General features: G+C 45.3%; 1 protein-coding gene and 1 non-coding gene across 2 annotated transcripts in view; both read left to right on the top strand.

Moving 5' to 3' along the window:
* Positions 1-12751, top strand: part of LOC144161865 (venom metalloproteinase BumaMPs1-like) — an 83137-nt gene that overhangs the window by 27625 nt on the left and 42761 nt on the right. Inside the window, exons 6-8 of the mRNA XM_077692444.1 lie at positions 3678-3707; positions 6945-7075; positions 8838-8915. Coding sequence (XP_077548570.1) covers positions 3678-3707; positions 6945-7075; positions 8838-8915 — 239 coding nt within the window. The remainder of the gene's footprint in view (positions 1-3677; positions 3708-6944; positions 7076-8837; positions 8916-12751) is intronic.
* Trnat-ggu (transfer RNA threonine (anticodon GGU)) lies at positions 11891-11963 on the top strand. Its single transcript has one exon. It is a non-coding gene; the product is annotated as a tRNA-Thr (tRNA).

The raw sequence follows: 12751 nt of genomic DNA, 5'->3' as shown, positions 1-12751 counted from the left end.
GAAAATAAAATAGTACGATCTGAAGAAAGAAAAGTGTACAGCATTTTTTTTGTTTTCTCCCTTTTTGGTAACTTTAGAAAAGCAGGTCTCCGTGTGCAGGTATCCACGTGAATAAAATTGAAGTATATTAAACCAGGCAATCTTCCAAGAAAACTTCCCTAGCCGAAAATTTGGGCAGGAAATTGTTCTGGGAAGAAGTATCAACGAGGTGGATTAGGGCACTTTGAGTAACAATGCCGTGGCAGCCTCGTACGTCCCCTGGTATGCAAAACAGATGCTGCAGTAAGCAAGCAACTCCAGACTTGACAAAAATTGTTGAGCTAGTTGGTTCATTGTTTCACTGGATATAAGCAAATTGCACCTATATATGTCTTTCGTGCCTCCTTTGTTTATGTCCGTTTAGCGCCCTTTTCTGATTTCCAGGCAACTCCAGACTTAATTGAAATGCAGGCGAGTCAAGGTTAGATTTTATGTGTATCTTGCGGTGAAAAGTAAAAAAAAACAAGCAAGAAATGAAAATTAGGGAGCAAAAAAAATGGCAGACATAGCCCCTAAAGACAACTATCCGCATAGATTAGGGAAAAACTCGTGTATAAGGTATCCTTGTTGAAAGAAGTGGGGCTGGCTAGGTTACGTAAAGGACAACAGGGATAACAAGTGGACCTTCCATTTAATGAAATGTTTATCGAGGGGTGGCAGACAAAATAGCGGAAGACCAAAGATTCGATGGAGGGATGTGCTAAGAAAATTCGGAGGCAAAGGGTGGACTCGATGAACTCACAATAAAAGCAGTTGGAAATCTTTGGGGACGCCTTCGTCCTTAAGTGCATGGATGCAACTAGGTTGATAAGGATGAGGATTATGATGATTGAGTGTATGGATAGTAAGCTTCATGCATAGTAATCCACGGTAACCTGTAAGCAAAACGATGTTTGTAGTTTTATGGGGTGCTGGAAGAACAAAAGCCAGATGCTCAAAATTTGAGCAGCCTAACAGCGGCCACTGCGCCCGCCGCACTTTTTTTCTATTCCACGTGTATGTGGGCATGTCCAAGTGTTGGTAGCAGTGGCACTCGTTTTCATTGTGCGTGATTTCTGAGGTATGCGCTATGAAGGCGCATGAGAAGACGCAGCCAACGTTTAGGTGCCGTTCTTCTGCTACAGATAACGGTGGTGCCGACGCCGGCTTTGTTGCTGAATTGGCTGTTCATTACTTCCGCATTAGCACTGTCAAGCCTCATGCAGAGATGAAGATTTTCTGGAGCGTGCTCGCTTTTCTGAAATAAATAAGAGGATCTAGCGGTATTTTCTGTAATTTGATTTGGTGTACATTTCACCGCTAGGTCTTTTTTTTTTACGCGCCTGCTTGTTCCGCAATTCCACAGTTCTTTACATGCTTGGGTTTGGAAATTATTCTGTAACAGGCTGGGATAGTGTAAGCTTGCATTGTGAGTATAACTATCCGTACAGGGCTTGAACAACCGATGCCAGTTCTTCAGTTAGCAAAACCTGCCCAGAATGATGATGCTGAGAAATGTTTATTCAGTATCAATCAATGGGTTTTTAAAAACCCTTGCTAGGAGTCGGCCAGTAACCCTTGGGACCTGGCGGCTGCCTGAGCTTGATTGATGATCTTCCGTTGGGCTTCTAGGTCTGAACTGAGCATCAAAGCCTGCCAAGTGCCTATGGTGTGTATGCCGTCTGCTATCTGTGGGCACGTCCAAATCATGTGGACCATGCTTGCCAGGCTTCTGCAATGTTTGCATTTGGGTTCGAATTGACCTGGGTAGAGTTTACTAGGCAATAGTGGATTTGGGTAGGTTACAACCGGTAATTTTCGCCAGATTGCCTCTCCCTTTTTGCTGAGTTTGCGGTCCGCGTCTGGGTATTCTTTCTTGTTAATCCCTCATGTCGCAAAGAAAATACATTGCAGCAAATAGCAGTATGAGAATTTTAGATGCAAAGCATCTCTTGCTCTCAGCTCTGTCGTCCGTCGTCCGTCCGTCGTCCGTCTGTCGTCCGTCCGCACCTCTCCCCCTCTCCCCACCAGCTGTGCGATAGCGCCCGCGCTTCTCCTCCTCTCCCTCTCTCCACGCCAGCTGTGCGATAGCGCGCGCGCTGCTCCTCCTCTCCCCCTATGCACGCCAGCTGTGCGATAGCGCGCGCGCTACTCATCACCGCAGCTGTGCGATAAGCCAGCATGCGCGTCTCCTCTGTCATCTCCACTCCATCTGCTCTATATAATAGACCCGGTCCGCGCGCCGCTCCCTCAGTTGCTGCTTCGGTTGAGCCACGCTGCGCCGTCCGGAGTTCCGTCATTTCCCGTTATTTGGATACCCAATCTCGTGAACGTTTCGGAACCTCCGAGATGCTTTGCATCAACTCAGGGTTTCCTCGCGGGAAGGTGGTGTCATTTTTTTTCGAAACACAACGCTACAAATACAGTAGACTCGCGATAATTCACACTTTGATAATGCGTACGTGCGGTTAATTCAAACAAAATTTAAATTTTTGGTTGACCCGCTATTATTTTATGTATTTAAAAGCCGCTTAATTCAAACTCCGTCATTCGGTTAATTCGTATTTTTTGCGTGTCCGTATTACTAAATATCTACTGCTTTCCCGCAAATATATAATCCCACAATTTTCCTGCAACCTATATATTCATAACAGTCGAAAAATGCAAAAATAAGCGTATCAAGCCTTCAAGGGAAAGGGCGTTGCTAGTAAACAAGCGTTTGAAACGAAGCACAAGTAAGGTAGACCATGATGTTTCTCAACTTTATAGCCTTATTTACCGTTTTCAAGATGCGAAGTAGAAACCAAAACAACGAACAGGCTTTAAAAAACGTCTAAACATGACTGACTGCCTAAACTCGTCGAAGCGGTCAAAACCACGCGGGCCACTGTCGCAAAAAGAAAAGGAAAAACGCGCATCACGTATTCGCGTGTGGCATGTCAGCAAAAAAGGAAAAAGAAAAACTACACGGCTGTTACGAAAGTGACGCACACGGCATTCGGCTAGCGTACCTTACGCCTATACTTTCTGCTTATTTTGTGCAGCCACAGTTTAAAAACGCTTAGAAATTTAAAAAAAGTGTGATTAAAATCAATGCCTAATCATAATGTGCGCTGACACCTTGCCCAGAGTCATATATATATATATGAGAGCTTCGTATAATTCAAACCAAATTCTGGGTCCCTTCGAGTATGATTTATCGCGAGTCGACTGCAATGAATAAGTGACGCGAATTTGCTTTCCATGGCCGCCCTTATTAACGTCGGAAATGAAATTTCGGCGTCCTAATTCCTTTTGTTTTCTATCGTGAATGATACAGTTCTCTCCAGAAACAAGCGGTTTGGGTCTCATTAGCGGTTGCAAATTCATATCGCGATGTTTTGATTGCATAACTATTACGTGGACAAATCAAACGTTTTTTTTTAAGTGATGCCGGAAAATATTCAGTGCTTAGCTGATATCTAAAAGAAGAAGCTGCTTGGAACTCAGACGATTTAAGGGATCCACGACAACGATGCACGGCAAACGGCAAGCGAACTCTTTGCCCGGGTGATGCCAAGCTGAATAATTGCAGAGTACTGTCGCTTTTAATGCTTTTGGCGCATGTTTTTGGCGCTCAAAGCGTGTCCCATGTGACTTTTCCTGCGCCTATTTTTCAGTTGCTGAGAGAACATTGCCACAGTTTGGAGGTAAGCAAAACTTGATCTCAGTCATCTTAAGTGCCTGCTCCAGAAGCGAATGGTTTTTGGTAATATTTTGACGTAACCGCGTCTTCGGTTTAATGCTGTGTGATAACTTGAGCGAAAGTAAGCAAACACGAATTGTTCATCATTTCACACGCCTCGTAAGTGTCTCCGGCAATACGATTGGGACTTCTAGTTTCTAATGAAAAATTCGCATACCTGTTCCACGGCCGCTCGATTCATCGATTGATTGATTGTGGGGTTTAACGCGCCGACGCAACGCAGGCGATGAGGCGCGCCGTAGTGGAGGGCTCCGGATTAATTTTGACCACCTGGGGATCTTTATCGTGCGCCGAAATCTCGTACACACGGGCGTTTTTGCTTTTCGCCTCCATCAGAAAAGCGGCCGCCGCGGCCGGGAATCGAACCCGCGACCTCGTGCTCAGCAGCGCAACGCCTTAGCCACTGAGCCACCGCGGCGGGTCATCGATTCATCGAGCGGCTGCGCCTGTTTATAGCCATTACTCTCACAACTCGTTAAAGTATGCCAGTTCACTTATTTGGCATAAACTGTAACTTTCGAGAAGTTCACAATATTTTGTACTTGTCTTCTACAAGGCACATTCAACAACCGTCTTCAAGGGGAATAATATTTCCGGCTGCCAGCCCGAAATTTCTTTTCTTGAACTTACCTTTCAAGTTTTGCACAACGCATAAAAGAAATATTTTAAAGCAATAATGTTCAGAGACGTATGAAAGATGTGCGTGTTGCAGTCCCATGAAAAATTCAGAGCCCTTTCACTATCAAGATCAAAGCCAGCGAAGCTGTAACTATGGTTGGTTTCTCTATGATGCGGTTTTGCTAATGTGAATTATCGTTATTGGCTTACGCCAGCCTTCCAAGCGGGTAAGTTGCTCTTCATCCGGGGAGGGATCCACAGCTAATCGACGTGGTGGAACTTCAGGCGGCAATTGCGGCTGCATGGTCTGGGTCAGTGGTTTTCCATTGTTTACGCCCATTCACGCTTTTGCGTCCGCCGATGCTTTTTCAATTCCCACTCTTCATCCTCCGAGCGTACGACACGCGTCAGTCCCACAGCGAGTTAGAAGTGAAAGGCGAGGCGATTGCGCAATTTGTGAAAGAGGAATCGGTGGTTGCGAGGGGAATGGAACTTGGGAATTAGAGGTCGGTGGTGGCCTGGAGGAGCGGAGAAGCGGTGGCGAGTAAATCGCCGACTCTGGAAACGAAACCAGGGATCCTAGCCTACACAGCTTCGCTGTAAAAATATATTTGATTTCGTGTGGGATAAGGTGCACCTACCTCAAATTTATTGTAAATCTCCACAAAGTTGTTTTTGAAGGTAAAGTTGGGAAGCGATTGCTTGTTATGACATCATCCCAGTATAAAATCACAACAGGAATACCGCAAAAACCAAACGAGCATTCCTGTCGTACGACAAAAACTTTGTTGTGACAGCAGAAGTCCTGTTGTTACTACAAATCCATCTGTTCTTACGACACACATGTCTGTCGTAACGACAAAAAGAATTTTCTCAACGACAAACATTCTTGTAGGAACAACAGAACGGTCATTTATGCTACTCTCAACAATGGGCAATAACATTCAAACCGAGTGCAACTACTGATGGAACATAAGGATCACGATAAGACAGGCAATGGGAACGGCGGAACATCGAATTGAGGACAGGAATACTACACCCGACAGAACATCAGAATCACGACACGACAGTACTACGACAAGACGAGAGTACGACACGCGAAAATATGACAAAATGCAGAAAGTTCCTTGTCGGGTTTTTTGACTGGGTGCCAATGAAATTTCCATTACACTTAGAATAAATTCTCAAATTTGGAGCCCCCAACATCAAAAGAAACAATCTGCTACCCCGGGCCCGGCAGTATTAGTGACAAAGATATGTTTCGCAAAAAAAAAAAAAAAACCTTATTTGATACTCCGTTCAAGCAAGAAGTGGTCAACCACAAATAAGCCAAAGGCTGAAACAAACTGATCGCAAAGTCTTGCAGCTCAGATCGGTTCCACGCTCCATAAATATGAGGAAATGCATGTGTTAAAAATGCACAAATAGCTACCGTCTCAATGCTTCCAACTTAGGTACTTTTCTGCATACCTTTTCACATATAACGGCGTTGTTCTCTCCTTACATCCGTTGTAGAATCTTTGGATTCGAGTATAGTCAGTAATTTCCTTGCATCCCTTCGCAAAAAAAAACTACCTTTTTATCAAGAAATGACTCTAACTGTTGAACGATGCAACGTTTGATTTAATAGCAACGCTCGCCAACTTTGATACCTTTAGAAAAAAAAAATGTCGCAGGTCCTCTAGCGGGTACATGCATATGGTGTAAGGGCGATGTTGCTATTTTTGTTCATGTAGTTATTGCGAATACCCATTGCCTATATATATCATAGACTGCAGAGCAGCAGTCGACCGCAGTAGCTTGGGGTAGGATGTAAAGGATTTTGCGTTCCACGAGGCGTGCACGCAAGCTTTAAAGCGCCATGCATTGTGTTTTATTAATTGGCCTGCAACGATGGTCTGCTACAACGAAAAAAACTATAGCTGACACATGTTTGAAGATACCGCGAACTGTTCAGTATCTTAAAAAATTTCCTCGGGCTATGATGACACCCTCGTCATTTTGTGCCGCAGTTTGCCTATGTGTCATCCCCTCTCATATGCCTTATATCACAAACACATACACTTCGTTTTCAGTGACGCTACTGCAGAAGGTTTTTGCCATTGGATGCTCATACTAACATTGGACGATTATTCCGCCAGCGTTACCGTGTATTTTTATAGGAGCTCAGACGAAGTATAGGAACGGGACAATGTTCGTGTTGCATTCTTAATAAATAAGAACTATAATAAAAATAAATACAAAATATTCATGCAGAAAAATACGGTGCCATCTTGTGGAACCGAAGGTACCATTTTATGGAAACGAAGGAAGAAAATCAGTGGATATTTCCTACGGGTTGTGATAAATATCCTGAAAACTAAACCACAACAACAAATATTTCCCCTGTTTCAAGCGCTTGTATGAGCTACGGTAAATGATTAAAGGTCAAAGTGGTAAAAACATGTCCCTGATGTGAGCAGAAACATCGGCTGGCGGAAAAACCCTGAACAAAAGTGCAAAATCTGTTTCGGATTAAAATTTTGATAAAAGTGACGCTAAGATCTCCCTAATTTTTTTCCAGCCCAATACCAGCACCGACAAAGATTTGTGGAAAGCGTAAGACCTGAGGCTTACCTTCTTTCGGACAGCAAGCACAACAAAGGCATGGCAGAGACACAAGTCGTCGTTTACTGTGCCGTATTTATGACCGCGGTAAGCATAAAGGTCCGCAGCCTTGGAGAACGCAAGTGATAAAGACGATGCAGTTCTTCTTATGACGCTTTTCACGCCACGCAACTTTCTTCGAAACGATAGCTGATTCACGGGTATCATGCACGTGGGATGCAACTACTGCTTCAATACTTCAAGGAATCTTTCAGCATTGGCACTGCCGACAAACGTCTTCACTAATCTCGTCGTGGACGGAAGCGCTGTGAATGCTTTAGTTATCACCTTCCGCCGCGGTGGCTGAGTGGCTAAGGCGTTGTGCTGTTGAGCCCAAGGATGCGGGTTCGTTCTCTGTCGCGGTGGCTGCTTTTTTCTGATGGAGGCGAAAAGTGAAAACGCCCGTGTGCCGAGATCTCTGCGCACGTTAAAGATCCCCAGGTGGTCAAGATTATGCCGGAGGCCTTCACTACGGCGCGCCTCAAAGCCCAGGTGCATCTTAGGCGCCTTAAACCACATAATCAATCGTTTAGTTATCGCCAACGCAGAGCGGCAATGGGGGATTTGCTCGTCGTCAGAAACATGTCTTCCGGTTTTTGCTTTTTGTTGCGGTTTTCTTTAAAGTGGATATCGAATGCATTTATTGCAGGAACAGAAAGGAAGACAGTCAATTGCGGTTGCGTCCCTTGAATGAGGTAATTCAAGCGGGCAAACCATGCCCAGACAAGGAGAGAAACATCTTTTGAGGAAGTTTATGGGTTATTTCATGGGTGCACAGCAGTAATATTTGGCTGCGGTACTTGGTGAGCCTAATCAAAGAACCGGTTGCACGTGTTGACTACGTTCTGAGAACATTTCAGGTACAAAAAAGAAGCTAACAAAAGTCTGGCAGCATCCCTTTTACCCAGTACGTGTCATGACAGATGGGAGATAGAAACATTTTGTTGATATAATCTCAGCACACACGTAGAGAGGTGGGTTGCACTCTGCTTCAGTAAGAAGCCACCTGTTAAAAAAAACAACAACAAAAAAAAAACAAGCATTGTGCGGTCACTGTCAATATATGCCTAGCACTTGCGGAATCAATTATGCTTCTCTGACGTGTGCCCTTTCAAACGATATAAAGCTACAAGTTGTCTTCGTTTTAGTACGACATATGCTTGTTTCTGCGCAAGCTGTACATGACTACATTTTAAATTAGTCCCTCGGTTCGTTACAAGCCCCTGCCTACATGTGTGAGCTAGTCTCAGCCGTTCGAAATCAATTTTTCTCGGCTAATTGTTGGGATTGCTTTTTAGGAAGCTCTTATTTAATAGTGTATTTGATTGATTTGATAGATTGTGGGGTTTAACGCGCCGACGCTACTCAGGCGATGAGGCGCCCCGTAGTGGAGGGCTCCGGTTTAATTATGACCACCTCGGGACCTTTAACGCGCGCCGGAACCTGGTACACACGGGTGTTTTTGCCTTTCGGTTCCGTCAAAAAAGTGGCCGCCACGGCCGGGAATCGAACCCGCGTCCTCGTGGACTAGTGAATTTCGATAAGTGCTGCTGTATAGTTGATGAATTATCTGCTGAATAGAATACAAGTTCTCGAGTACCGTATGTGCTGGACTTTTAATGCCTTAAAAAGTTTTTTTCTGTGTGGTACTTGTTGACAATGATGATCCGCCTAGAGCCATAATCCCTCTTACAGGACCAGTATGCAAAGAAATAATCTTTCGTGCGAAATAATTACAAACAAGCACGCTTAATCTTTAAAAGTCTCCTTTAAAAGATTTTTTACTATTTTTGAAACGCTGTGGTTTCAGGTGAACTTGTACTATGATGAACTTAAATGGCCTACTGTCCGCCTGATCCTTGTCGGCGTTTACGTAAGCAGGACTGAGGTAGGATCATTATGCAAAAAAAAAATTCTCTTGCACTTTCGGATTGCTTCAGTTCCGTAGCATTTTAAACTGATAACACTATCACAGAGGTCATAGACACCAAAAAACATTGGGTGTTCTTTTTTACAAGAACAGGAGCTTGATAATCAGGTTAACTCAGTCCTAAGCAGTTTAGCAAAATCTGTTGAAATATCCGCTAAAGTTCTATCCTTTTTTCCTGTGTCCATAAAACTGTTATTTTACAATGAGTTGTATTATCACAAGCAAATTATTTCTTGTCAAGGGGAACACAACTAAATGTAAAATACAAAACATGCACCTACTCCACAAGAAAGAGTGCGTCAGATAGCTAACACACTAAACTTTTGCACCCTTTTTGGCCAATAATGGCGTACCAATCTTGCCCCATGGCGCGAACCTTATAAAGGTGTTCTGACTAAAAAAAAGTGACAACCTTAAAAGGGTTTCAGGTTGCTTAACACCCTGAAATAACGGTGCGAGCAGCGAAGCTACGTGTGGCAATGTGGATCGGCTGAGCTCGCATCATGACATGCAAGCACATTCAACACGCGCAAGTCAAACTTGAACCACAAATGAATTGAGCAAGAAAACCAACGGGATGCATGGGGAGAACCAGCACAAACATATAAATACATCTGCTCTTTTTGCTTTTATAGCCACCAGCAAAGAATCCCCTGATAGAGCCAGTGGGCTTGTCGCAAAAATCATATATTATATTGTAGCGCTTATTTCGGACTTGTGCATTTTAGTGGGAGCATATACAAGTCGGCATGCGGATTTACAATAACTTTTTAAGCGTGCGGTAGTTAATATGTTTAATACCTTATAGAATATTATTTTATACCAAACCCCTATTCCAACGCCATTTCCACACCCACCAAGAAGGGTGTTCAATATTTCAACACCCTTTTTTCTGCAAGAGTGTAAAACTACAAATTATGGGGTTTGAAATTAAGAAAAAGGGTAAAAGAATGGGAACGGCCGCCAACTAAGAAAAAGGGTCTAGAAGACCTTCAACTTGGGAAGTATTTTATACCCGTTTACACGGGTGGACTGGACATTTTCTACAAGCGAAGGGGTGTTTTCTATTTCACGATGCCTAAAACAATATGAATTGCCATAATTTATTACCAGTGGAGCTGTTTAAGGTTGAGCTGGCTTCGGTGGCGTTAGCAACAAACTACTAAGAAAAAATTCCCGCGCCTTCCTGCGAGGGGAACACGAGTAAATGCAGAGCATTGGGGGTCGTTAACGCCGCGTAAAGTCGCGTTGGGGTGGGTAGTTGGGTCGTAGTTGCGTTGGTGTTGGTTTGGGGTAGAGAGAGGAGAGTAAAGTCGCGTTAGGGTGGAGCGAGCGTCAACCAAGGAAGGAAGGAGCAACGCAGTGACTGAAGCACGAGCGACCGCTAGCCGCTTTATATTTGCAGCGCGCGCAGTAGAGGGAGAGCAGTACGGGGGGGAGAGCGCGCATGCGCAAGCAGCGCGCGCCCTTCCACGCCCCACCGCGCTGCTATCACGTACTTGTTACGCCGAGACCGCGACGGAGCGAACGGGCTGACTACGACGCATGCGCGCGCCAGCTGCTGTTGAGAGAGAGGAGGGAAGGAGGAGAGGCGCACCTGCTGCGGACGCGGAGCTGTGGACGCCGTCCGACGCAGGAAGAGGCGAGGCTAAGAAATGCTCTGCATTTAAAACAACTGCGCCGCCTGTAAATGATGGACCACCGCAAATAGGGTATGAGAGCGGTGAAGCCGGCTTTCGAGCCTGTTTGAGAGTAAGCACACGCATGCGTATGCGCACCTCTTACTATACCATTTTAAAGGTCTTTTGGGGATACTAAAACGGAAACAAATGGCGCAGCTTGCACCAGTGTGACTGTGCGTACATCCCTGGACAAAAGCATTTGGAAGGCGTCGTCACCTATTCCTTTCAAGAGGTGCTTGACCTTTTCAGCTTCTTGCATAGAGGGGTCGAAGCGCCCACATAGGTAGACGACGTCTTCAATGTAGCTAGTGAAGTTTTCACCGACCTGCTGGGCTCGTAAGCGCAGGCGCTGCTCCGCTGGAAGCTTGCGCACGGCTGGGTGGCCGAAAACCCCAACGCATTGGTCCTTGAAGTCAGCCCATGTCTTGATGTCACGCTCATTATACCGGTACCAAAGTTCGGCGACGCTCCCCGGACAGAAGCTCACGTTATTTAGTTTGAGGACGCCGTCCCACCGGTTGTATGATTGATTGATTGTAGAGTTGAACGCACCGACGCAACGCAGGCGGTGAGGCGCGCCGTAGTGGAGGGCTCCGGATAATTTGACCACCCGGGATCTTTAACGGGCGCAGAAATCAAGTACATACTGGCGTTTTTGCTTTTCGCCTCCATCAGAAAAGCAGCCGCCGCGGCCGGGAAACCAACCCGCGACCTCTTGCTCAGCAGCGCAACGCCTTAAGCGGTTGTACGTGCTCACCCGCTTATATGATGCTAACCAATGTTCCGCGTCGTTTCTTGCTGACACACGGCCCCGGAGTACACCGTAGGGAGAGGCAAGGGAGTAGCGCTCTGGATGGCTTCGCTGGTCATGACCTAGGGCAGTTTTCAGCTCCGGAGTTCCAGTACTGTATCGTGACCCCGCACCACTACCACTTGAAATGAAGTTTATTGGGAAAGGTTAACGATAAGGAGGAGATGTTCCGAGCACAGTCGACGCTGGGAAAACCCGGCAGTAGAGCGGCTTCCACATTCCGCTTCTGCTGCTGCTGATGATATGCTGGCGCACATCATCTATAGGGGATCGACGCTGGTGTTGATGTTTCCGCTAAACATTGTGATCTTGCTATATATATATAGAACTACTCGGGGTGAACCCCGAGTAGTCCGAGTGGCCCTGGATACCACCCGCAAGTGCAGGAATAAAAAAATACCTTAACATAAATACCCGAGAAAGTGGTGGGGAAAACAGCCCCGCCGGTAGCGTAGTGGTTATCGCACCAGACCGGTATTCTGGACGTCGTGGGTTCGAATCCCACCCGGCGGGCATTTCTTCACCACTTTCTTTCTGACTCAAAAAATTCTTCATCTGTTTCTATGACCCACTAAAACCTCCCCTTTGCTTTCCGAGGTTTTCTTGACTGCCAACCCTTATTTTCTGTCTTATATATATATATATATATATATATATATATATATATATATATATATATATATATATATATATATATATATATATATATATCATCATTATCATCACCAGCCTATCTACGCCCACTGCAGAGCAAAGGCCTCTCCCATTATTCTCCAATTACCTCGGTTCTGGGCCAACTGTGACCAATTTATCCCCGCAAACTTCTTGATCTCATCTGCCCATCTAACTTTCTGCCGCCCCCTGCAACGCTTGCCTTCTCTAGGGATCCACTCTGTTACCCTTAATGACCAGCGGTTATCTTGCCTTCGCATTACATGCCCTGCCCACGCCCGTTTCTTCTTCTTAATTTCTACTAATATGTCTTTAACACCAGTTTTCTCCCTGACCCACTCCGCTCACCTCTTGTCCCTTAATGTTACACCTATCATTTTCCGCTCCATTGCCCGCTGAGTCGTTCTCAATTTAAGTTGAACCCTCTTAGTGAGCCTCCAAGTTTCTGCCCCGTAGGGGAGTACCGGTAAGATGCAGCTGTCATAGACCTTCATCTTCAGCGGCAATGGTAGGCGGCTATTAATTATCTGAGAACTGCACCCCATTCCGATCCTTCTAATTATTTCTGCCTCATGGTTGGGATATGAGGTCACAACTTGGCCTAAGTAGATATATTCGCTTACCACTTC

This window comes from Haemaphysalis longicornis, unplaced genomic scaffold (assembly GCF_048455015.1).
Source record: "Haemaphysalis longicornis isolate Haplotype H1 unplaced genomic scaffold, Haemaphysalis longicornis Haplotype H1 scaffold_12, whole genome shotgun sequence".
Classification (NCBI taxonomy): domain Eukaryota; kingdom Metazoa; phylum Arthropoda; class Arachnida; order Ixodida; family Ixodidae; genus Haemaphysalis; species Haemaphysalis longicornis.
Note: the sequence above shows the minus strand (reverse complement) of the source record. Positions and strands in the feature narration are given on the sequence as shown.